The following is a 26,419-nucleotide window of genomic DNA, read 5'->3' as shown; positions in this document are numbered from 1 at the left end:
GAGTTAGGGTTATAGATTTTCTACAGTCCTGTCCGTGAATAAATACAGTTTTACTTCCTTCTTTCTGAACTGGTTGCTTATTTTTTTTTGCCCTTTTGCACTGGCTAGAATCTCTAATATGTTTTTGAATTGAAGTAGTGAGAGTAGGCATCCTTCCCTTGTTCCTTATCTTCGGGAGGAAGCATTCTGTCTTTTACCATTAAGGATAATGTTAGCTGTAGGTTTTTCATAGATGCCCTTTATTGATTAGGAAGTTGCCTTACATTCTTAGTTTGCTGAGAGTTTTTTTTTTTTTTTTTAATCAGGAATAGGAATTGGATTTTGCCAAATTTTCTTTCTGTATCTACTGAGATGATCATATAGTCATTTCTTAAAAGTCTGTTAATATGGTGACTTGCATTGTTTGATTTTTGAATTTTAACTCCATTCAGTCATTATGTATTTTTTAAATCATAGAAGTGCTTTTCTGTGTTCACAAGGAGTAGTTATTATTTTTGTCTGTTTTGGTATCAGAGTAATGCCCTCATGAAAGGAGTTGAGAAGTATTCCCTCTTCAGTTTCCTGAGTTTCTGAGGAACTGATACTGATTCTTCTCTAAATACTTGGTGGAGTTCACCAGTGAAATCATCTGAACTGCTGGAGTTCTCTATGGAAAGTTTTACGTACACATTCAGTTTCTTTAATAGATATTGGCTATTCAGGTAGTAGTCTAGGTCCTCTTGAGTCCACTTGAGTTTTTTTTTTTAAGCAAGGAATGTAAATTGTTGAATTTTTGGTGTAACCTTGTAAAAAACAGTCCCTTACTATAATTTTAATATTTGTAGTATTTCCAAATTTATTTATGCTGCTGCTTTCATTCTAGTTATTATAATTTGTGGCTTTCTTTATTAGTGTTGTCAGAAATTTATCTTTTTTTTTTTTAAATCTCTGTGAGCCTTTTGTTTCATTGGTTTTACTCAATCTTTAATTTTCTCTTTTATTTCATTTCACTTTTATTATTTCCTTTCTTCTGCTAGTTTTAGGTTTAATTTTCTCTTTTTCTATTAAGTTAGAACCTGAGGTCCTTCATCTAAGATCTTTCTAATTTGGATTGGTCATGCTAGAACTGTCCCTATAACCTTTCTTCTTTTCTTCATGAAGGCATTTAGTGCTGTGAATTTTCTGTAAGGATTCCTTGAGCTTCACCTACAAATTTTGATGTTTCCATTTTCTTTTAGTTCAAGCCACTTTCTGATTTAATTTTTTTAAAAATAGCTTTATTGAGATCGAATTCACATACCATACAGTTCAACCACTTAAAGTGTACATTTCAGTGGTGTTTATTTATTTTTTTTCCTAAGGATTTTATTCATTTGACAGAGAGATAGAGCACAAGTTGACAGAGAGATAGAGCACAAGTAGGCAGAGCGGCAGGCAGAGGCAGAGGGAGAAGCAGACACCCTGCTGAGCAGGGAGCCTGATGCGGGACTCGATCCCAGGACCCTGGGATCATGACCTGAGCCGAAGGCAGACACTTAATGACTGAGCCACCCAGGCGCCCTCAGTGGTGTTTAATATATGCACACTTATATGCATCCACCACTGTAGTCATCTAGTATCACTTTTGATTTCTTTTTTGACCCTTAATTATTGAGAAATGTATTACTCAGTTTTCAAATATTTGGAGATTATCTAGATCCCTTCATGTTATTGACTGCCACTTTAATTCTACTATAGCAAAAAACATACTCTGTATGGTTTGAATCCTTTTAAATTTATTAAGACTTGTTTTACAGCCCAGAAAATGGTCTGTATTGGTAAATGTTCTATTTACATTTGAATGGAATGTGTATTTTGCTGTTGTTGGGTAGTGTGTTTTATAAATGTCATTTAGGTCAGGTTGGTTGATGGTGTGTTGCTCATCTTTTATGTCCTTACTGATTTTCCTTCTTCTATTTTATGAATTATTGAGTGAAGGGTGTTGGATTTGCCTAATATGCTGTGGATTTGTCTATTTTTCCTTTTATTTCGGTCAGTTTGCTTCATATATTTTGAAACCCTCTGATTAGATGTGTAATGTTTACATTGTTATATTCTCTTGCTATATTCTCTTGATGTATTAACCCTGTTATTATAAAACCCGCTTTATCCCTGCTCTGAAAACTACTGTCTGATATCCACATAACTGCTCCTACTTTTTAATAAACATCTTTATGAGATTTACTTTACATACCATAAAATTCACCCATGTAAGTGTACAGTTAGGTGGGCGCGTCAGCCCCTCCTGTAGGCTGATGATTTTCAAATGCATGTCTTCAGCCCTGGAGATCTTAACCTGCTTGCTTTGTTGGCTTTTTAAGCACAGCATGTCTAAAACCATACTTAACTCATTTCTTTCTCACTCTTTCCCTTTATTCCAAGTCGACCTTTTCTCTATTTTCTGTTTAGTTAATGCTTACTCCTTTCTATCCAGTCAGTAGAGTGAAAAACCTATCATATTACTCCTTTTCCCATTCACGTTTAATCACTTACTTAAACTTATTATTGGTCCTGCCTTTCTGAGGTCTCTGATATTTGGTCCCACTTCTCCCTATCTACTTTAGATGGATTTTATTAGGTCCTTATCATTTTTTGCTTGGGTGACCTCCTGACTCCCATTTCCTGTATCATTTTCCTTCCTAACTCCCTTGCCACCGCGTTAGTTCTCAGGAGGCATTGTTTTTTTGTTTGTAAGATTTAAGTACAGGCATGCCATTTTCAAGTAGAAGCCCTTTAGTGGCTTCCTTTTGTCATCAGGATGCAATGCAAGCTCTGTTCATGATTAAGATTTTGTCCTCTCCAGCTTCCTTGTTATGTTCAGTCTGTTTTACTCTACTGTACCATACCCTCTCCCACCACACACACTAACATTTAGCATCCACAGCAACTTACTTGCTAACTAGTGTGTTGTGTCACTTCTTCCATATCTTTATATACTATCCCTTCTATGCGTAGCATGCCCTTGTTTTCTTGATCTGCTTGGCAAACTCATGTTTTTCCTTTTAATTTGTATTTGAAGATCATGCATTTCTTTTTTTTTCCTCTAAGATTTATTTTTATTTATTTTCGAGAGGGAGGGGGAGGGGCAGAGGAAGAAGGGAGAGAGAATCCCAAGCAGACTCCTCTCTCAGTGAGGAGCTTGATGTGGGGCTCAGGCCCAATCCCACGACCCAGAGATGCAATCTGAACCAAAACCAAGAGTCAGGACGCTTAAGTGACTGCACCACCCAGGTGCCCTGAAGATTATACATTTCTAAACTATTTTCCTTATGTAAATCTTCTCAAGGCATACTTGTTTGCTTCGAGAATACTTTTTCTGTGGATATCTTACTACTTCTGTCTAACCTACAGTCCCTGGTACACCACCTGTAGTTATTTACTTCCTTTTTTGTGATTCACTCATTTTGTATTTGCTTTGTTTGCATAGGATTGTTAACTTCTATGGGCAAATAATACCTTATTTTTCTTTGTATTCCCTGCACCTAGCTCAGTGCCCCTCACATTTGGTAGACATTTATTGATTATCACTGAGTTAAGCTGAAATTAATTCAATGACTGATAACTAGTGATTTAATCTGAAGTTACCATTAACTCAAACTAAAATTCCCTAAAATGTAGTTAGATTGATCTATAACAGTTCTCTCTTGTAGACAAATTTTTTTGATAGCCATATGGATGACCTATATCTGACCTAATTTAAGATAGAGATGGTGAGTTGTGTTGATGGTTCATGAGCTGCGTTATTAAAACGGGAACATGAAAGAACTTGGTATTATATGGGGCCCACATGACCAAAGTAAGTGGATTTGGTATGGAAACTTGAGGGTCATTGGATTTCTCAGTGAATTTTGTTTCACTTTGAATCTCTTTCAGTTTTTTTCAGGTGACGGACCAGTTACTTGTATTGATGAACTGTTGTGCTTTCCTTTTAATGTGTTTTCTTAAGAATGGATTCACTCTTATGGAATAGGGAACCCAAATGTGATAGAGTTTGTGCTGTTTGGTTCTTAACTACAAATCTGTACACCAGAAGGTACACGGTTTAGCTTAAAACAGTAACATTCAGAAAGTTCTTTGTTGTTTGTATGACAGTGTATTCTGTGCACGTAGAGTGCATTCATTTGCTATGAAGAATCATCTTAGACCATATTTGTGAAAAACCCTCAGAAAATAATTAGCACTATTTTAACTCTTGGTTAGCTTGAGTTTAAGGAGTTCTTCCTTTATGACCTTGAAGCAGTGGCATTTCTTTTTGGAAGGTCTTAAATTCTTTCAGGCACTTGCCACTGAGCCTTGTAGAATATTGTTATTCTGGTATATTCTGTACCTGCTGCTGACTATCTTGTGGTTGTTTCCTAAAACCATTCTTGGCCTATGATTGTGCATAAGTAGCTAGCTTGTGCTCTCTCTGTCTCTCTCAAATAAATAAAATCTTAAAAAAAAATAAAAAATTTAAAAAGGCCATCATATAGGTCATTGTCATTTATCTTTTGGAAGAGAGCATTGCATTTTTGAATCATTCAGCATGTTTTTTAGTCAACCCCTAGGATGATTAGAATTTGGAGATTAGTAAGAGTCACTTTAGTAAAATTCCTCACTTCTAATGCTTTAGAAAAGTTATCTGACAAAGTCTTTAAGGGCTTTTATGTTTCTTAAATCTAAATCAGAAGACAGGGCCTGGAAATCTTAGCAATGCAATAATGGATGTGAATAAAAGCTGATGTAAACAGTGGTTTTACCTTAAGAGAAAAGAATGTGTCAGTGCAAGTTTGAATGCTTGGAGTCTAGACAGGTGAGACCCAAAGGGTGGGAAGGAAGGGCAGTGACGTTTATTGGGGGCCTCCTTTCTGTTCGTTTCCTTCCCTTGCTGCACTCTAGTTTCTAATAATTTGTAGATTCTTTGGGTTTCCAGTGTATAAATCATATTATCAATGACAGAAGACTTTGAAATTTTTCTTATATTTTCATCTCCTTTACTTTGCTGGCTAAGACATCCAGTACAATCAAATAAAGTTTTTTTAAATTTTTTTTTGCATTTTAAAAATTTTATTATGTTATGTTAATCACCATACATTACATCATTAGTTTTTGATGTAGTGTTCCATGATTCATTGTTTGCGTATAACACCCAGTGCTCCATTTAATACGTGCCCTTAATACCCATCATCAGGCTAACCCATCCCCCCACCCCCTCCCCTCTAGAACCCTCAGTTTGTTTCTCAGAGTCCATAGCCTCTCATAGTTCGTCTCCCCCTCCAGTTTCCCCCCCTTCATTTTTCCCTTCCTACTGTCTTCTTTTTTTTTTTTAACATATATTATTTGTTTCAGAGGTACAGGTCTGTGATTCAACAGTCTTACACAATTAACAGTGCACACCATAGCACATACCCTCCCCAGGGTCTATCACCCAGCCACCGCATCCCTCCCACCCTCCACCACTCCAGCAACCCTCAGTTTGTTTCCTGACATTAAGAATTCCTCATATCACTGAGGTCATATGATACATGTCTTTCTCTGATTGACTTATTTCGCTCAGCATAACACCCTCCAGTTCCATCCACATCATTGCAAATGGCAAGATTTCATTCCTTTTGATGGCTGCATAATATTCCATTGTATATATATACCACATCTTCTTTATCCATTCATCTGTCGATGGACATCTTGGCTCTTTCCACAGTTTGGCTATCGTGGACATTGCTGCTATAAACATCGGGGTGCACGTACCCCTTCAGATCCCTACATTTGTATCTTTGGGGTAGATACCCAGTAGTGCAATTGCTGGGTCGTACGGTAGCTCTATTTTCAACTTTTTGAGGAACCTCCATACTGTTTTCCAGAGCGGCTGCACCAGCTTGCATTCCCACCAACAGTGTAGGAGGGTTCCCCTTTCTCTGCATCCCCGCCAACATCTGTCGTTTCCTGACTTGTTAATTTTAGCCATTCTGACTGGTGTGAGGTGGTATCTCATTGAGGTTTTGATTTGGATTTCCCTGATGCCGAGCGATGTTGAGCACTTTTTCATGTGTCTGTTGGCCATTTGGATGTCTTCTTTGGAAAAAATGTCTGTTCATGTGTTCTGCCCATTTCTTGATTGGATTATTTGTTCTTTGGGTGTTGAGTTTGATAAGTTCTTTATAGATTTTGGATACTAGCCCTTTATCTGATATGTCATTTGCAAATATCTTCTCCCATTCTGTCAGTTGTCTTTTGGTTTTGTTGACTGTTTCCTTTGCTTTGCAAAAGCTTTTTATCTTGATGAAGTCCCAATAGTTCATTTTTTGCCCGTGCTTCCCTTGCCTTTGGCGATGTTTCTAGGAAGAAGTTGCTGTGGCTGAGGTCGAAGAGGTTGCTGCCTGTGTTCTTCTTTGGGGATTTTGATGGACTCCTGTCTCACATTGAGGTCTTTAACCATTTGGAGTCTATTTTTGTGTGTGGTGTAAGGAAATGGTCCAGTTTCATTCTTTTGCATGTGGCTGTCCAATTTTCCCAACACCATTTGCTGAAGAGACTGTCTTTTTTCCATTGGACATTCTTCCCTGCTTTGTCGAAGATTAGTTGACATGGAGTTGAGGGTCCATTTCTGGGCTCTCTATTCTGTTCCATTGATCTATGTGTCTGTTTTTGTGCCAGTATCATACTGTCTTGATGATGACAGCTTTGTAATAGAGCTTGAAGTCCAGAATTGTGATGCCACAAGCTTTGCTTTTCGTTTTCAACATTCCTGTGGCTATTCAGGGTTTTTCTGGTTCCATACAAATTTTAGGATTATTTGTTCCATTTCTTTGAAAAAAGTGGATGGTATTTTGATAGGGATTGCACTGAATGTGTAGATTGCTCTAGGTAGCATTGACATCTTCACAATATTTGTTCTTCCAATCCATGAGCATGGAACATTTTTCCATTTCTTTGTATCTTCCTCAGTTTCTTTCATGAGTATTTTATAGTTTTCGGAGTACAGATTCTTTGCCTCTTTGGTTAGATTTATTCCTAGGTATCTTACGGTTTTGGGTGCAATTGTAAACGGGATCGCCTCCTTAATTTCTCTTTCTTCTGTCTTGTTGTTGGTGTATAGGAATGCCACTGACTTCTGTGCATTGATTTTTATACCCTGCCACCTTACTGAATTCCTGTATGAGTTCTAGCAGTTTTGGGGTGGAGTCTTTTGGGTTTTCCACATAAAGTATCATATCATCTGCAAAGAGTGAGAGTTTGACTTCTTCTAGGCCGATTAGGATGCCTTTTATTTCTTTTTGTTGTCTGTTTGCTGTGGCTAGGACTTCTAGTACGATGTTGAATAGCACTGGTGACAGTGGACATCCCTGCTGTGTTCCTGACCTTCGGGGGAAAGCACTCAGTTTTTCCCCATTGAGAATGATATTCACTGTGGGTTTTTCATAGATGGCTTTTATGATATGGAGGTATGTATCCTCTATCCCTATACTCTGAAGAGGTTTGATCAAGAAAGGATGCTGTACTTTGTCAAATGCTTTTTCTGCATCTATTGAGAGGATCATACGGTTCTTGTTCTTTCTTTTATTAATGTATTGTATCACATTGATTTGCAGTTGTTGAACCAACCTTGCAGCCCAGGAATAAATCCCACTTGGTCATGGTGAATAATCCTTTTAATGTACTGTTGGATCCTATTGGCTAGTATTTTGGTGAGAATTTTTGCATCCATGTTCATCAGGGATATTGGTCTGTAATTCTCCTTTTTGATGGGGTCTTTGGTTTGGGGATCAAGGTAATGGTGGCCTCATAAAATGAGTTTGGAGGTTTTCCTTCCATTTCTATTTTTTGGAACAGTTTAAGAAGAATAGGTATGAATTCTTCTTAAATGTTTGGTAGAGGGGCGCCTGGGTGGCTCAGTTGTTAAGAGTCTGCCTTTGGCTCAGGTCATGATCCCAGGGTCCTGGGATTGAGCCCCACATCGGGCTCCCTGCTCAGCAGGAAGCCTGCTTCTCCCTCTCCCACCCCTGCTGCTTGTGTTCTTCTCTCGCTGTCAAAAAAAAAAAAAAAAGTTTCTTAGATTTCCCCTGGGAAGCCATCTGGCCCTGGGCTCTTGTTTGTTGGGAGATTTTTGATTACTGCTTCAGTTTCCTTATTGGTTATAGGTCTGTTCAGGTTTTCTGTTTCTTCCTGGTTCATTTTTGGTAGTTTATATATCTCTAGGAATGCATTCATTTCTTCCAGATTATCTAATTTGCTGGCATGTAGTTGCTCATAATATGTTCTTATAATTGTTTGTATTTCTTTGGTGTTGGTTATGATCTCCTCTTTCATTCATGATTTTATTTATTTGGGTCATTTCTCTATTCTTTTTGATAAGTCTGGCCAGGGGTTTATTAATCTTGTTAATTCTTTCAAAGAACCAGCTCCTAGTTTCATTGATCTGTTCTAATGTTCTTTTGGTTTCTATGTCATTGATTTCTGCTCTGATCTTTATTATTTCCTCTTCTCCTGTTGGGTGTAGGCTTTATTTGCTGTTCTCTCTCCCAACTCCTTTAGGTGTAGGGTTAGGTTGTATATTTGAGAACTTTCTTGTTTCTTGAGAAAGGCTTGTATTGCTATATACTTTCCTCTTAGGACTTCCTTTGCTGCATCCCAAAGATTTTGAACAGTTTTGTTTTCATTTTCATTTGTTTCCATGAATTTTTTAAATTCTTTAATTTCCTGGTTGACCCATTCATTCTTTAGTAGGATGCTCTTTAGCCTCCATATATTTGAGTTCTTTCCAACTTTCCTCTTGTGATTGAGTTCTAGTTTCAAAGCATTGTGGTCCGAAAATACACAGGGAATGATCCCAGTTTTTTGGTACCGGTTGAGACCTGATTTGTGACCTAGGATATGATTGATTCTGGAGAATGTTCCATGGGCACTAGAGAAGAATGTGTATTCTGTTGCTTTGGGATGGAATGTTCTGAATATATCTGTGAAGTCCATCTGGTCCAGTGTGTCATTTAAAGTCTTATTTCCTTGTTGATCTTTTGCTTAGATGATCTGTCCATTTCAGCGAGGGGGCGTGTTAAAGTCCCCCACTATTATTGTATTGTTGTCGATGTGTTTCTTTGCTTTTGTTATTAATTGGCTTATATAAGTGGCTGCTCCCATGTTAGGGGCATAGATATTTACAATTGTTAGATCTTCTTGTTGGATAGACCCTTTAAGTAGGATATAGTGTCGTTCCTCATCTCTTATTATAGTCTTTGGTTTAAAGTCTAATTTGTCTGATATAAGGATTGCCACCCCAGCTTTCTTTTGGTGTCCATTAGCATGGTAAATGGTTTTCCACCCCCTCACTTTCAATCTGGGGGTGTCTTTGGGTCTAAAATGACCCTCTTGCAGACAACATATTGATGGGTCTTGTTTTTTTATCCAATCTGATAGCCTGTGTCTTTTGATTGGGGCATTTAGCCCATTTACATTCAGGGCAACTATTGAAAAAAATGAATTTAGTGCCATTGTATTGCCTGTAAGATGACTGTTGTTGTATATTGTCTGTGTTCCTTTCTGGTCTATGTTACTTTTAGGCTCTCTCGTTGCTTAGAGGACCTGTTTCAATATTTCTTGTAGGGCTGGTTTCGTGTTGGCAAATTCCTTTAGTTTTTGTTTGTCCTGGCAGCTTTTTATCTCTCCCTCTATTTTCAATGACAGCCTAGCTGGATATAGTATTCTTGGCTGCATATTTTTCTCATTTAGTGCTCTGAATATATCATGCCAGTCCTTTCTGGCCTGCCAGGTCTCTGTGGATAGGTCTGTTGCCAATCTAATGTTTCTACCATTGTAGTTTACAGACCTCTTGTCCCGAGCTGCTTTCAGGATTTTCTCTTTGTCTCTGAGACTCGTAAGTTTTATTATTAGATGTTGGGGTGTTGACCAATTTTCATTGATTTTGAGGGGGGTTCTCTGTGCCTCCTGGATTTTGATGCCTGCTTCCTTCCCCAAATTAGGGAAGTTCTCTGCTCTAATTTGCTCCAGTATACCTTCTGCCCTCTCTCTCTCTCTTCTTCTGGGATCCCAGTTATTCTAATGTTGTTTCATCTTATGGTATCACTTATCTCTCGAATTCTGCCCTTGTGATCCAGTAGTTGTTTATCTCTCTTTTTCTCAGCTTCTTTATTTTCTATCATTTGGTCTTCTATATCACTACTTCTCTCTTCTGTCTCATTTATCCTAGCAGTTAGAGCCTCCATTTTTGATTGCACCTCATTAATAGCCTTTTGATTTCGACTTGGTTAGATTTTAGTTCTTTTATTTCTCCAGAAAGGGTTTCTCTAATATCTTCCATGCTTTTTTCAAACCCAGGTAGTATCTTTATTATCGTCTTTCTGAACTCTAGTTCTGACATCTTACTAATGTCCGTATTAATTAGGTCCCTAGCAGTTGGTACTGCCTCTTGTTCTTTTTTTTGAGGTGATTTTTTCCATCTTGTCACTTTGTCCATAGGAGAATAGATGAATGAGAGAACAAAATGCTAACAGGGTAACAACGACCCCAGAAAAATATACACTAAACAAATCAGAAGAGACCTGAAACTGGGGGAAAAGAAAGGGAAAGAAAGAAAAAAGAAAGAAAAAGAGAAAGATTAAAAAAAAAAGAATATGATTAAATATGATCAGGCTGGTGAATAGATCAGTGCCACATGCTACATTTTGGGTATATTTTGGTCTGTTAGAAGAAACTGCCTCCCAAAATTTTAAAGAATGAAAAGCTTATATATGTACAAAAATAAGGGTAAATACGGTGAAGGGATGGAATATGACTGTAAAGATGAAAATTAAAATAGATTTTATAAAAGGAATTGATAAGAAGTTGGTTGAAAAAAGAAAAAAGAGAAATTAAAAAAAAAAAGAGAATGTGATCAGGCAGGAGACTAGAACAAAAGCCATACACTAGAGATATAGGGTATATTTTAGTCTGTTAGAAGAAACTGTATCCCAAAATTTTAAAGAGAGAACAACTTATATATATATACCAAAAATAAAGTTAACTACTATGAAGGGATAGAATGTGACTCTAAAAATGAAAAATAAAAAAGATTTTTAAAAAAGGGATTGATAAGATGGCTGAAAAAGGGAAAAAGAAAAATTCAAAAAAAAAAAAGGAAATTAAAAAAATTAACTTTGAAAGACTAAAGAATCATGGTAAAAGAGCCATGAATTCTATGTGCAGTATTCTCATAGCGCCGGAGTTCTGCTGTTCTCATTGATCGGTAAATTTGTTCTTGGCTGGTGGTTCTTGCTGATCTTCTGGGGGAGGGGCCTGTTGCCGTGGTTCCCAAATGTCTTTGCCAGAGGCGGAATTGCCCCGCCCTTGCCGGTCCGGGCTAAGTAATCAGCTCTGGTTTGCTCTCCAGAGCTTTTGTTCCCTGCAAGCTTTCCGTGAAAATGGCGGCCTCCCAGTCTCCACCCCGGAGGAGCCGAGAACTCGGGCCCCACTCCTCAGTGCGCCCCCAGAGAAAAGCAGTCAATCACTCCCGTCTCCCCGGTCTCCGGCCACACTCCGTGCTCACCCGGCCTGTGACCGAGTGTTTCTGTCTCTGGCACACAACCCTTTGTGGAGTCTCCAAACCCAGCAGATCCCTGCGGTGCACTCCCGCACCCTTCCTCCCAGGGGAGAAAGGGGAGTCTCCCCGGATCTGCCGCTTGTTGGGTCCCTGCTGGAGGAGCAGTGGCCCGACTGTGCCGTGGATCACAGTTTATGGCAACCCTGAGCTGAAAGCCCACTCCTTGGCTCCGTCTGTGCAGCCGGCTTCCCCGCTGCGATACCTGGGAGCTCTGCCGCACTCAGGCACCCCCTTCTTCCTGTGACCTCGAGGGTCCTGAGACCACACTGTCCTGTGAGGGTTCCACCCCCCGCTTAGCCACCCGAGCGACCTCCCTCAGCGGAGCAGATTTCTAAAAGTCCGATTTTGTGCTTGGCTACTCTGTCACTTGCCAGAAGTGGCTGACGGAGGCCCCCTCCCCTATCGTCTATCCTCCCGAATATTGCCTCGGATTCACTTCTCTGCACATCCTACCTTCCAGAAAGTGGTTGCTTTTCTGTTCAGAGAGTTGCTGCTATTCTTTTCTTCCATCTCCTGTTGAGTTCGTAGGTGTTCAGAATGGTTTGATCCCTACCTAGCTGAATTCCTGGGACCAGACGAAATTTAGTTCTCCTACTCCTCCGCCATCTTGCTCCTCCTCCCTCAACGTTTTGATGGTGAGCTTTCTTATTTGTTTCCCTCATGTTGAAGGGAATGCTTCTACAGTTTCACTATTAAGATTGCTATTTGCTATAGGTTTTGGAAGGTATTTTTTATTAGGTTGATAAAGTTCTCTTTTTCTCCTTTGCTATAAGGTTTTATTTTTTTTAACAATTTTATTTTTTAAGTAATCTCCTCCACCCACGTTGGGACTTGAACTCACAACCCTAAGAGCAAGAGTTACAGGCTTTCCGACTGAGCCAGCCAGGCGCCCCTTGCTATAAGGTTTTAAAATCAGGAATGGATGTTGAATTTTATCACTTTACTCTTCTGTTTCTACTGAGTGATTTATATAATTTTTATTCTTTAATAATAGGTAAATTACATGGATAGAATTTTCTAATGTTAAGCTATTCTTGTTTCTGGGATAAGTTCAATTACTTATGATGAATTATTTTTTTCTATGTTTTATTGTTGCTGATTAACTTTGCTGGTATTTTAATTAAAAAAAAATCTGTGTTGTGAATGAACTTAGTCTGTGATTGTCCCTTTTCCATAGTAATCATTCAGTTCTGTTTTGGACATGTCGAATTGGAGGCGTTTGGCAAATAGTCGATGGCAGCGTCTTACATATTGTTAGAAATTTGGATTTGGAGTACTTAGTAACCTGGTAAAGGCTGACCATATATACATATGTGTATGTATTTTTTTTTGTTATAATAGTTGAGAAAATACAGTTGGTTGGTGTTGAATCGGAAGAGTACATAGAGTGAGAACAGAAGTGGGGATGGAATATGACATTTTGGGGGCCGATTGATCATGGTAAAGCCAGTGATCAGCAGTTTGTTGGAAAGGCAAGTGTGAGGAAGAGGTGGTTTCAAAGGATGGATAAACTTTGTTATCAGTTTTTAACTGTGATGGATAAAAGAGCGATGTGAGGTTAAGGTAAGTAGAAATAGCAAGTGTAGTGCTTTTGAAAAAGTATAGTGATAGAAGGAAGGGGGACACCAGTGATGGTGGAGACAGGCAGTTTTGAGGGAAGTTTTTATTGATTTATTTTTAAGGACGGATGAGACTTTATGTTTCTTAGGTGAAGAGTAGAGAGGGAGAGAGTATTTGTCTATCTGCCTAAATCTTTGCCAAACAAGATTTCAATGTAATTTTATGTATCCTTATGTAATGGAGGATTGTATTTGCCCTTCAGAATGTTTCCAAACATGACTTATTTTAATACTCTAATTGGAGAGGGAAATTTGTTCCCTGGTTAGTTTCTTTCTGGCAAATCAGCTCTCAGATACTAGTGAAAGCCTCAGGGAAAGAGATCATTTAGGTTGGAGAGTGTGTGGTTCAGTTAATATTAGGTCATTTTACCAAACATAAAAGTCACAAAACAACAGTGGCTTAATAAGCAAGATAAAAGCTTATTTGTGATCACACAAATTCTATAGGGCGGTTTCAGTAAGGGAGGCTGAGAAATAGAGTTTTATTTTTAGCAGGAGCATGTGTTTAGCTAAAAAGTGAGGGCTGTAGGATGAAAGAAAAGGGGAGAAAAGATTGAGAAATAGTGTTTGTATCTACACAGTAAGAGACAAACTCTTAAATACAATTCATCTTTTATATGAAAGGCGCTATTTGCATAAATGTTTAAGAAGTCCAAATGCGTATGCTTATGTCTAGGCTCTCTACTTACTAGCTCTGTGACCCTGAACAAATTACTTAATTTTTCTCTTTGTGCCTTAGTATTTTTCTAATAAGATGGAGAACAGTGCTTAATAGAGGGTACCTCATAAATTGGTGTGAGAATTAAATAAGATAATCTAAGTCATTGACTAAACCAGTGTCTTATATGATTTAAGCCACAACAATTGTTGTCATTTGCCTTTGCTTTTCAAGGACCAAGGGTGCATGGAGGGACAAAACAAAACAAGAAAACAACAACAAAACCTTATATTATGTATAGGGTATCAAAAGTGAGTTAAATATTACACATTAACATGTAATTGAAAAAAGCAATTTCAGATCTCATGAGAACCTGTATATGTAAGACTGGATTTTATTGGAAGCCTTGGAAGGTGCCCAGAGTTAGCCCAACTTCAAAGTTTAGGTCCCAGTTCTACACAAGACCGCCTCACTTCTGACACCACCTGCAATTTTAGGGGTCTCCCACAACCACCATCAGGTTTGATAATTTGCTAGCACTCATAGAACTTACTGAAAGGAGTTACACTCACGAAAGGATTGTAGATTACAGGGAAAGGATAGAGGTTACAGTCAGCCAAAGGAGGAAGCACATTGGATAAAGTCCAGGAAGGTTCCAGATGTGGAGCTTCTAGTGTCCTGTCCTTGTGAACTCAGGACATTACTCTCCTCCCCTCAGAGTGTGCCAGTACATATTGCTAACCAAGTAAGCTTGTTTAAGCTTTGGTGTCCAGAGTTTTTATTGAGGCTTTGTTGTGTAGGCATGATTAATTGATTGCCCACATGATTGAACTCAGTTTCAGTAAAACTGACCCAGAACCCTCACCCTAAGTCATATGGTTGATGTTTCTAGGGTGGCCAGCGTTGACTCTAGGACTATCAGATGTGGCCAACCCTGCCCTAAGATTGGGTGCGGCCAGCACTCACCGTAAACAAGGACACTTTAGTCAGATATGAAAGATTACCTCCTAGAAGTTGAGGACAGAGGCCAGACTTCTCTTTGGACGTGGCCAGATTCTTTACTACACAGAAAGATACAAGGCACTGATGGAAACATACACAAGTGCAAGTTCAACATGATTCTCTGTTGGAGATATCAAAGTTAAAAAAAAAAATCTTAAAAATACATAACTAAAAGATCAACTAGGGGAAAATAAACATCCAAAAGAGTTGATTCAGCTGGTGTACTTGCAAATCTAGAAATTTGGCCACTAAAAATTTGAGGAGCCCCTTGAAAGGAGGAGCTCAGAAATAAAAGTGTGATATATATATAGAGAAGAAAACTGTGAGAGAGGTTAGGATGTTTGAGATAATTAATGGGTTACAATTTACTAAGTACTTTTATTTACCTTGGATACCACTAGCCAAGTGGTGTAGTCGGGGTAGTACCCAGAAAGTACTGATCTTGTGGTTTTTAGTGATTTGTGTCAGATTGCAGAGTAAGTCGGGGCAGAGCTGGAAAGAGAATTGTCTCCTGGCTTTTGGATTAAGTACTTTTACCTTAAGTACTTTTTCTCTTCAACTATAAAATGATTCTTCTTGGCACCCAGTTAACGGGAGGTCCAACTCAATTCCTTGAACCCTGGAGTTCCTCTTGAGGACTAGATTGGTCTTTCTTTGAACTCCAGTTCATGGTGGTTATTCTGTGGTGACTGTACTCACTAAACTGCTAAACAAATAATTATTTTTGAGGGACAAATGCAAATTTATAGGTCTTTTGATTTTCAAAATATTTTTGAATAAGACTGCACAATATTGGAACAGTATAGTCCTGCTGAACAATGTTTGGATGCCATAACAGTAACTCAAGTGGGGTAAAGTGACTGGGGGCTTTCCTATAGAGTACTAAAATTTAGAGGGTTCAATTTTTTATTTTTAAAAATAATTATTAAAAATTGTGTAATTTGAAAATTGTTTACATATATAGGTTGCTCTCAAGTATACTTCACTTTTAGAGAAATAATTGATATTAGCATTTAATTAGTAAAATAGTAAATGAAAATAGGCTTCCCTGCACTCATGCCCGTTATGCCTTTTATTTCTAAGGTAATGCTGAAGGCCCCAGCTGCCATTATGGACATATGGGCAAAGGAATCAGGGATGGAAAAGGGAGGGCACACCTCTCTGCTAGTTCTGTGGGAGGCTGGCCACATTTTAAGAGCATTTGGTGCCCTCTCAATCCTTGTAGGTTTGCCCAGAAGCTGTTATGTCATTCGGTGCAGGGATGCTGAGAAGTTGCAAGATGTCCCTGGGTATTGGTCCCTGGTTCCTGAGGACACTGATGTTATCCTAGATCATTAAATGACACTGTGTGTGTGTGTGTGTGTGTGTGTGTGTGTGTGTGTGTGTGTGTGTGGTGAGGAAGAGGATAGGTGGTAAGGGAAGGAAGGAACCTTAAGTTGATAAGGACTTTTCTGTACTCTTAGACTCATGTGTCATCCACTCCTCACAACAGTCTTGCAAGGTTGGTGGGGATACTCTTCACAGATGGGAAAAGGAGGCTCAGAGAGGTGACATACATCTAATGTCACACAGCAAAAAAGTAGCGGGTTCTACCAAAGGCTTAGTTGGTTGATGGCATAGTTTGAGGACATTCATCTATGACAGTGTGTTTCATGGCATGCTAAAAGGGGTGTGTGCAGAAAAGGGGAATGTGACTAAAAAAGGTTGGGCAATGTTATGCTAGGCACCTTTATTGCAGAACTTCTCAGAGCCTTTAAAATACCCATGTGCATTGTGAAGCTTTCGAGAGGGACATAGAATGTGTTGTGGCCTGTATTTCTTCCCCACCATTAGGGTGGGCTCTAGAAAGTGGCATGTAATATCCACTGTTTGTGGAGGTTCACTGGTGGGTGAGGATGCTTCCACAGTGATGGCACAGATGAGCCGTTGCAAACATGGTAGGGGCTTCCATGTGCCATTCAGTGGTAACATGATGCTTGGAGCTAGAAAGGGAAAGCATGGTTCCCAGTAGAGACTCTCCCAGTCGTCATCAGGACAGAAACTGCCCTTGAAAGAACCAGTGGTTCCTGTTTGATGTTACTCTTCTTTGGGACTTAGTCCCAGGCCTTCTGCTTTCCTCACTCTGTGTGCATTGTTTGCTCGCTGAGTGAGGGAGTTGGGAACATTCTTAGGTGGAAGTGACAGAACACCTAACTGGTTCAGCTCCACAGAATCTGAAATCTGGGGACTGGCAGTTGAAGGCCCTGGTAGCAGCCTCATGATATCAGTAGCACTTTACGGCTTTCTTTTCTTTCCTGAACCATGTTGGCCATTTATCCCCAGGTTTTTGTCTGCAAGATGGCTGTCACAGCTTTAGGCATCACAACCACAGCTGAAGACAGGAGTAGGTATTTGGGTAGGTTTGGTCTTAGTAGCTAACAGGCCCTTTTCTCAAATGGCTCTGTCCATTTTTTAATCCCAAAAGGAAAATATTTCCCAGTAGCCCTCCTTTGTCTCTTTGGTTGGAATAGGGTTATGTGATCACCCCTAGCTGCAGGGGCATTTGAGAAAGACTTGGTTGACATAGACACATTTATTATTCCTGGCCTAGGCACAGTGTTTCTCTGTTGGGAAGGAGAGGGAAGGGTGCTGGAAGGCTGATGATGCCCTCTTTTGCCTGAGTCTTCTGAACAGATCAGCCCAGAATTGCTCATGAATTCACTTAGGGGACAACCTTGGTTTCTCCTTGCTGCATTCTTCCCACCTCCAGTCTGTCTGGAGGCCCCACGGATTCTTTCTCCCTACCCTCAAGTGCCCCTGTGTTTGCCCTGACTGTCTTTGTTGCGTTCTCTCCTGTTTCCCTCATCAGCCCCTTCTTACTGCTAGCAATCCAGTATTTTTTTTTTTTTTTAAGATTTTATTTATTTATTTGACAGAGACAGAGATAGCGAGAGCAGGAACACAAGCAGGGGGAGTGGGAGAGGGAGAAGCAGGCTTCCTGCTGAGCAGGGAGCCCGATGCTGGGCTCGATCCCAGGACCCTGGGATCATGACCTGAGCCGAAGGCAGACGCTTAATGACTGAGCCACCCAGGCGCCCTCCAGTATTTTTTTCTAAACATTTAACATTTTATTTTTAGGGGTGCCTGGGTGGCTCAGTCATTAAGCATCTGCCTTTGGCTCAGGTCATGATCCCAGGGTTTTGGGATAGAGCCCCACACCGGGCTCCCTGCTCAGCAGGAAGCCTGCTTCTCCCTCTCCCACTCTGCCTGCTTGTGTTCCCTCTCTCTCTGTGTCTCTCTCTGTGAAATAAATAAATAAAATCTTTAAAAAAAAAATAACATTTTATTTTTAATATTAGACTGTAAATTGATATTTTTCCCTTGATGTTCTGTGATTTTTAAACACATGTACATATTCCCATAATCACTATAATTAGGTTACATAACAATGCTTTCATCCCCCCGAAATTCTCGTGTGTTATTCCTTTATAGTTAACCCCCCCCATCCATAACTCCTGGCAACCACTGATCTACTCACCATCCTTATATTTTTGTTTTTTTGAGAATGTCACGTAAAGAATAATGTGGAATGTAACCTTTTGAGATTGGCTTCTTTCACTCACATAGTAATACCTTTGAAATTCATTCAAGTGTGTATGAATAGTTTCTTTTTATTGCTAGTAGTATTCCATAGTGTGGCTAGACCACAGTATAAACAGTGGTTTGTTTATTTACTTGTTGAAGGACCCCTGGGTTGTTTCCAGTTTTTGCCTATTATGGGTAAAGTTGTTATAAACATTTTTGTATGGGATTTTTCCTCCAATTTTTAGAAATTGTGGTAAAATACATATAACATTTATCACTTTAACTATTTTTAAGTGTACAGTGCATTGATATTAAATACACTCATATTGTTTGTGTAACCATCTCCAGAACTCTTCTTCTTGCAAAACTGAAACTCTACCCATTAAACAATAACTTCCCATTTCCCTTTCTTCCCCCATCCTCTGGCAACCACCATTCTACTTTCTATGGATTTTGGTTATCCTAAGTATCTCATTGAAGTGGAATCATACAGTACTTGTCCTTTTGTGATGGGCTTATGTATAGGTTTTTGTGTGAATGTAAGTCTTCACTCCTCCAGGATAAATGTCCAGTGCAGTTGCTGAATTTTGTGATAGTTGCATGTTGAATTTCTTAAGAAACTGCTGACCTTTTCCAGAGTGGCTGTACCATTTTCTTTTCCCACCAGCAATGTTATAGGTCCAGCTGTCTGCAGAGTTTGAATTAAATTTCTGAAAAGGTGACTCTGGTGACTACTGAGTTAGATATTTACCCTTAGAGCAGTCATCATTGGCTGATGTGGAAAATAGTAACTACCACTCCTGTATTCATTCACGTGGATTGGGGTAGAAGTGGAGAGAAGATTGAGCTCTCACAAAAGTAGGCCGGAAAAAAAAACAAAACAAAAGTAGGCCGGGGTAGAAAACCCAGTAGGTGTCCACTGTGGTAGTGGTGTCCAAACCTGTGTGCATACCAGAATTCATCAGAGGAGCTCTTCATAATACACAGTCATGGGTTTCATACAGACCTACTGAATTGGAATCTGTATTTTTAACAAGGGTTCAAGAGAGCTCTCTTAAACAATTCCCACAGCAGTTGGGAATTGTTGTGTTTTGAGATCTATAGTATTTTCAAAATGTAAAAGTTTTAGAAGCATATCATGTACTATATAATAAATGAAAAATTTCCCTAGCTCTTCTCTTTTCCACTTATCTCTTTCCTTGACCCTATATTTATATTTTTGTACCCTCCCCATACTTAATTCTATTTTTAATTTTCTTTCCCCCATCAAGTTTTCTCTCTGGTTGCTTTCTCTTTCCCTCTCCCTTTTCTTTCCCCCTCTTCTTTTTCATTTGTCTTCTGATAAGTTACTGATTGCTCTTTTATCTGTTGTCACTGGGTCCTGCAATTATAACTTTCTTTCTTGGTTCCCTCTTCTTCCACCTTGTAAAGTGTTTGGTCTTCAGCATCCAGGGCTCATACCAAGTTATATTTATCCTATTTGGGCAGATAGATCTGAGTCTCTCTCACAGATCATCCTTACCTTTTAATGGCCGGAGTAGAAAACATCTATTAGGGTTTGGTGGAGGAAACTTTAAATTTTATGTTCAAAGATTGAGGTTCTTAAGGATCATTCTTACCAGTCTTTTTTTATTCTCCTCTTATAGGGAAGAAGAGGAACGTTTGAGAAATAAAATTCGAGCTGATCATGAGAAGGCCCTGGAAGAAGCAAAAGAAAAATTAAAAAAGTCGAGGGAGGAAATTCGAGCAGAAATTCAGACAGAGAAAAATAAGGTAGTCCAAGAGATGAAGACAAAAGAGAAGAAGCCACTGCCGCCAGTCCCTATACCAAATCTAATAGGAATAAATGGTGGAGACCCAGAAGATAATGACATAAGAAAGAAAAGGGAAAAAATTAAAGAGGTAATAAAACAGATTTATGATGTAGAGTGGTTATGGTGTTTGACTGGATTTAAATATATATGCATTTGTATCATCTATGGTGTCATACTTTGTTCTTGTTTGTTTTGGGGTCATGGTCATAGTTCAGATTCCAAGTTGGCAATAAGGGCTCGAACTTTCTTAATATGGATTATAGTATCATTATTGGACACTTAAAATTTTGATATAATGTTGTTTGGATCATTATACCACTGTTGAGAGAGCTTTTGATATTCAACATTTTATAAATAATGTAGAATAGATCTGTAAATAATTTATCATTGAATAAGAAATTTCTGAAGTGTTTAGTTACAAGGGACTCTGCTAGATACTATGCAAATCTCCTCATAAACATGCCTCTGAAGAATTAGCATTATATCTGCCATCTTTTAAAGAATAGGTCATGAAACCCTTGACCCATACTGCAGATATCTTCCAGAGTCTCAAAGGATTGAAGAATGGGGAACAATTGACCTCCGCATTCTTTAAATTGTTTAGTTTCTGAAGTCTTTCAATTTGTTATTCTAGGAATTACTTGGAGATAAAGAGAATGCCAGAGCGTGTGTGTGTCGGGGCGGGGGGGGGGGGGGGGGGGGGTAGGCGGAATTTAGTGAATATTACAGTTAAGTTTTATTAGTTAGAACTGCTGATCCTTGGTAGAGTTTGCCTGTTGTACCGCCTGTGAAGAAAAAGATTTTGTCAGGTTGTAACAGTATCAGCAATGTTTCAAAAGGATTGTGTATCATAAAATAAGACAGAAGTTTAGTTCAAATAGTTAAATATCTACTTGGATATATTCTAGTAATGAATATGAAAGATTTAGCAGGTACTTTAAGCTTGGCCTTATGAATTATTGTGAGACCTTGACCTTGATGGAATCAAAATAGAGCTGTACTCTGATGGTACCTCAGCTCTGGAGTCTCTTTTATGTGCTGGCTGCTAAAGGCACTTTCTTTGGACCGTATTGGGAAAACATTGATAGATTTTTTTTTTTTTTTTGAGATGACTGACCTGCTATTTTTTTAGATGTCATTAGAATTTATTGAAATACCTTCTTATGTACATAATAATTCAAGTAACAGTGTGTGTTTAGGGGACTCCCAAGACCACCCACAGCCTCAGTGATTTGGCAAAGCTGTTGTATTCATGGTTTTGGTTTATTACAGCAGTAGCATTCGGATTAAAATTAGTAATAGAAAAGGCCCATATGACGGAGTCCAGGAGACACCAGATGCAAGTTTCTAGCTGTCCTCTTCCAGTGGACTCTCCCAGAAGTGATGTGTGGTAAGGAAGTATCACCAACCAGGGAAGTTAACCCGAGCCCTGGTGTCCAGGGTTTTTATTTGAGGTTCATTATGTAGGCGTGGCTGACCTTAGTTCTCCAACACCTCTAAAGGTCAGGCTGATACCATGTGGCCCAAGGCCCCCACCATAAATCACATTGTATGGGTAAACTGTCTGACGTGGCCCAAGGCTACACTTAAACGAAGATACTCCAAAAGGCAGGATAATAAGATTTAGTGGTTATTTTCCAGGAGTCTGGCACAGGCCAAATCTTTTTTTGGGATGTATAGGATTTGGACAACCCAGACCTGGTGAGTTAACCCTTTAGAGCACACCATAATATCCAGTGTTCTTACAAGTCAACACGAAACATATTAAGGCCTCCTGTATAGGCTCCTATTAAACATTATGGTCACTGGCTTAGCACGCAGAGAAAGTTGAAACTTAAGCTCATAGGGGAAGAAACTAACAAGAGGCAAGGTGATGTGAACTGAAGGATACCTGAAAGTTTGAAGAATTAGAGACATTGTTTACTTCTGAAGGCAGGGGTATAAAATGAAGTTGGAAAGGGATTATTTGAAAATTTTAAAAAGTGCTCTTAACTCCTACATCCCCAGTTCTCCAGCTTAGGCATCCTAGCTGCTGTCTTCCCTTCCCCAAAAGAAGACTAAAGTGTACTTTTGGAGGGATAAATTAGAGGAGGTCTGGATTTGGGGAAAACCAGTTATGGCTGAGGGAAAACACAAAAAAGGTGGTTAGGGTGGAGGGAATTAAGTGAAAAGTGTTCTGAATATTGAGACCACTTTCTCCTGCTAAGCTCTCAGAGTTCTTGCAGCCAGGTTTTTATATTCAATAAGTGGAAGATGGGAGGACTTCTCTCCAGAGGGACTGGCCCAAGAGAAAAGACCTTCACTGTTCCTCAGTGAAAACCCCTCGGTTTCACCTGTGCTCCCTAAGATGAGGCTCAACTCAAGTTTTGCTCATTCACTGGCAGCATTTAATTATCTTGTAAGTGCTTCCCTCTCATGTGAAGAACAAACCAAAGATGACCAGGTGTTTCAGGAAAGTTTCTCACAGCAAAACAGATGAAGAATTCAGGAACTCAGAGAATACAGAAACAATACAGGGGGGACAAAAAAATAACAAAAAAGAATTAACATCATTGGAGTGACAAAAAATGGAACTCATAAAATGAGAACAGTAAGCTATGAAAAGGAACATTTGCAGAATATGAAGGAGCTCTTAGAAATTAAAAAATACGATAGAATTTTAAAATTCAGTAGAAGAGTTGGAAGATAAAATTGAGCAAATCTCTCAGTAGAACAAAGAGATGAGCAAACAAAGTAAGATCAGTCAGGAACATCTAACAAGTGATTAGATGAGGAAAATAGAGAAGAAGTCAATTTAAGAAAATTGGCTAAACCTAAAGAATGTGAGTTTACAGATTGAAAAAAACCTCCCAACAATGAGTGCAAAAAAAAAAAAAATAGGAAAAAAAAAGACTCCTGAAATTTTAGAAAAACAGGCATTCAAAAACGAGCCTAAAAATTTACAGAGGAAAAAAAAGTTTCCACTCAAAAGATGGGATTGTATATAATGGCACCTCAGATTCCTCAACGATAATATTGGAAACTGGAAGAGAGTGGAGCAATGGCTTAGAAAGAATTATATATTCAGCCAAATTGTGAATCAAATCTGAGGGTAAATTTAGTCATTTTCTCAGATTGCTACTGGAAACTATGCTTCAGCACAAAAATAGGAAGAGAAGAGATTTTGGCAACAAGGGATCTGTCACTAGAGAGAGAAAGGAAGGGCATTCTCAGGACTCTGAATAAGGGACTCAGCAGGGTGACTGCTGTGCTTCAGGCAGAGAGAACAGAAGTTGAGGTTAGAGCAGGAGGGATAGCTTCAGGAAGTTTGTATCAGGATAAAATGGAACTGATAGTTTATCTGATGTGTTTGATTATACTGAGACAAGTTTTTGAAGCTCAAGTACAATTTGGAAGTAAATTCAGAATTGTTACATTAAAAACCTAAGTAAACAAAAAGACCCAAGCCCTCAGACAAGTAATTAAAAGCAGGAAAAACAAAAGTTGCCTGAAGTAATGTAATAATTATAAGAAAAACTTGTTGTTAATTGCAGTGGGAGGATGTGGGGCAGGGAAATATATGTGGGGAAGTGTTATGTGGAGGTGGTGGTATAAAAGAGCTAAATTATCTGAACTATAGGGGAATATAGTACATACCTAAACCTTTTTTTAAAAATCAAGAAATAGCACTATAAACTCCATTTCAAGATATAGTGATAAATAGAGGAACAGGTGAAGGGTGCCTGGGTGGCTTAGTCAGTTAAACAGCTGCCTTTAGCCCAGGTCATGTCCTGATCCCAGGGTCCTGGGATCGAGTCCCATGTAGGGCTCTCTGCTCAGCTGGGAGCCTGCTTCTCCCTTTCTCTCTGCCTGCCGCTCCCCCTGCTTGTGCTCACTCTCTCTCTCTCTGCCAAATAAATAAAATCTTTAAAAAAAATTGAGCTTTTTGAGACATGATATGTATAAAATAAAATGTACCTATTTTAAGAGTACTGCTTATTGATGGGTTTTGACAGATGTACATACCTGCATAACAACTATTATCAAGATGTTTATAATCTCAAACGTTTTTCTTGTGTCCCACTCTGGTCAGTCCACCCGATTCCTTGGTCCCAGGCAACCACTGATCTACTTTTAGTCATTATAGATGAAGTTTGTCTTTTTCAGAGCTTTAGTCAAATGGAATCATAAAGTATAAAAGTGTGTGATATTTTGTTTCTGGGCTTTTGCTCAGCATAATTTTTTTGAGATTCATCTATGTGGATTGCACACAAAGGTAATTTTTTTCTTAATAGTATTCCATTGTATGGGTATACCATAACTTGTTTTATTTATTCACCTGTTGAACACTTGTTCAACATTTGTTCCAGTTTTTGGCTATAATGAATAAAGTTGCTATGAACAGTTGTGTACAAGTATGTGTGTGGGCACATGATTTAGTTTTAATTTTGACATTTCAGTCTGTGATCTGTGCCAGTTAATTTTTTGTTTATTGTCTGAAGTAAGGGCTGTGCTTCAGTTTTTGCCCATAGGGCTTTCTAGTTGTTTCAGCATCATTTGTTGAAAAGATTATCCTTTTCTTATTGAATTACCTTGGCACTTTTATTCAAAATCAAATGACAAAATCAGTAGGTGTTGAGCCTCTTTCTGGACTCATACCTATTCCATAACCCTTAATGCCAATAGGACACTGTATTGAATATTTTAACTTACAGTAAGCTATGACATCAGGTTAAATCCTCCAGCTTTGTTCTTTTTAAAAATTGTTCTGGCGTTTCTGGGTCCTTTGCCTTTCTAGAATTAGCTTCTTTATGAAAATACAAGGTTGCTGGAGTTTGGGATTTTACTGAATCTGTAGATGAATTGGGAAGAATTATTAACAATATTCAGTGTTCCATGAACATGTTACATGTTTCCACTTACTTAGGTTTTCTTTAATTTCTCAGCAGTGTTTTATATTTCTCAGTATATAATTCTTGTACATATTAATTTATTCTGAAATATTTCATGTTTTTGAAGCTAATATAAATGGAATTATTTTTTAATTTCCATTTCTATTGTTTATTACTAGCATATGGAAATATATTTGATTTTAGTTTTCTGAACTTGTTTCCCTGTTACTTTAATGAAATCATTTACTAATTCTTGTGGAGTTTTCTTTTTTAGATTGCTTAGGATTCTCCTTATACATAGTAATGTGAATAGAGGTACTTTTCCTTTTTGATTTTTATGCCTTTTATTTCTTTTTTTGTATCATTACACTGGCTAGGACTTCCAGTACATTGTTGAAAATAGGTGGTGAGAATGGACATACTTGATCTCAACTTTAGGGGTTAAGCATTTAATCTTTTGCCATTAAGTATGATGTTAGCTGTAGGTTTTTTGAAGATCCCCTTTTTTAGGTTTTAGATGTTTACTTGTAGTTTACTGAGGGTTTTTATCATGAATGGGTATTGAATCTTGTCAGGTGCTTTGTCTACCTCTATAAAAATGGTTGTATGATGTTTTCCCCTTTATATTATTCTGAATTATATTGATTGGTGTTTGAATGTTAAATTAATCTTCTATTCCTACATTAAACTGTACTTGATCATTATGCAGTATCCTCTCTCTATTACTAATTTTTGTTAAGGAATTTTGAATCTGTGTTTTTGAGGTATATTGGTTTTCAGTTTCCTTGTAATGTCTTTTTGTCTGGTTTTGGTGTCTGAATAATGCAAACTGCAAAAAAACAAGTTGAGGAATATTTTAATGAATGGTATACTGTTAATTGAATAGATTTTTGATATACCACAGTCCACTATTAAATAATTCAACTGTTACATAATTAAATACTCCGCTTTTGTGTAGCTTGGAGCTCCTTGGGTTGTAAGAAGTGCAGTTCAAACTAGTTGATATAAAAAATATTTATTAGCTTAGTGGCTCTAAAGTAGGGCGTCAAGCTTGGCTTGGCTAAGACCACATCTTAGATGTTGTTGTTAATAATACGCACCTCTGTCCTTTCGTTGTTTAGTTTCTCCATGTTGGGGGAGTGTTAGCCCCCATCAGCTCCAAGATGATATATTACATAGACCTTGAAATTGCAAATTGAGAGTCCCTTCATCTATGCATAAAGGGACTTGATTGCTGCTACTTGAATCACACCTACCTAGTCACTTTGTTTAGGTCAGGGGTTGGCAAAATATAGCCTGCAGGC

The 26,419-nt window shown here is 38.5% G+C and overlaps 1 protein-coding gene across 3 annotated transcripts in view; it reads left to right on the top strand.

The window, feature by feature from the left end:
• The window catches only part of MAN1A2 (mannosidase alpha class 1A member 2), a 251,056-nt gene that overhangs the window by 63,467 nt on the left and 161,170 nt on the right, over positions 1-26,419 (top strand). For all 3 annotated transcript variants that reach the window (XM_036071039.2, XM_036071037.2, XM_036071038.2), the window contains exon 2: positions 20,077-20,332. In XM_036071039.2, the coding sequence (XP_035926932.1) occupies positions 20,077-20,332 (256 nt within the window). The remainder of the gene's footprint in view (positions 1-20,076; positions 20,333-26,419) is intronic.

The sequence above is a fragment of the Halichoerus grypus genome, chromosome 5 (assembly GCF_964656455.1).
Source record: "Halichoerus grypus chromosome 5, mHalGry1.hap1.1, whole genome shotgun sequence".
Taxonomy (NCBI): Eukaryota; Metazoa; Chordata; class Mammalia; order Carnivora; family Phocidae; genus Halichoerus; species Halichoerus grypus.
The sequence above is the reverse complement of the archived record's forward strand: the minus strand, read 5'-3'. Positions and strand labels throughout refer to the sequence as shown.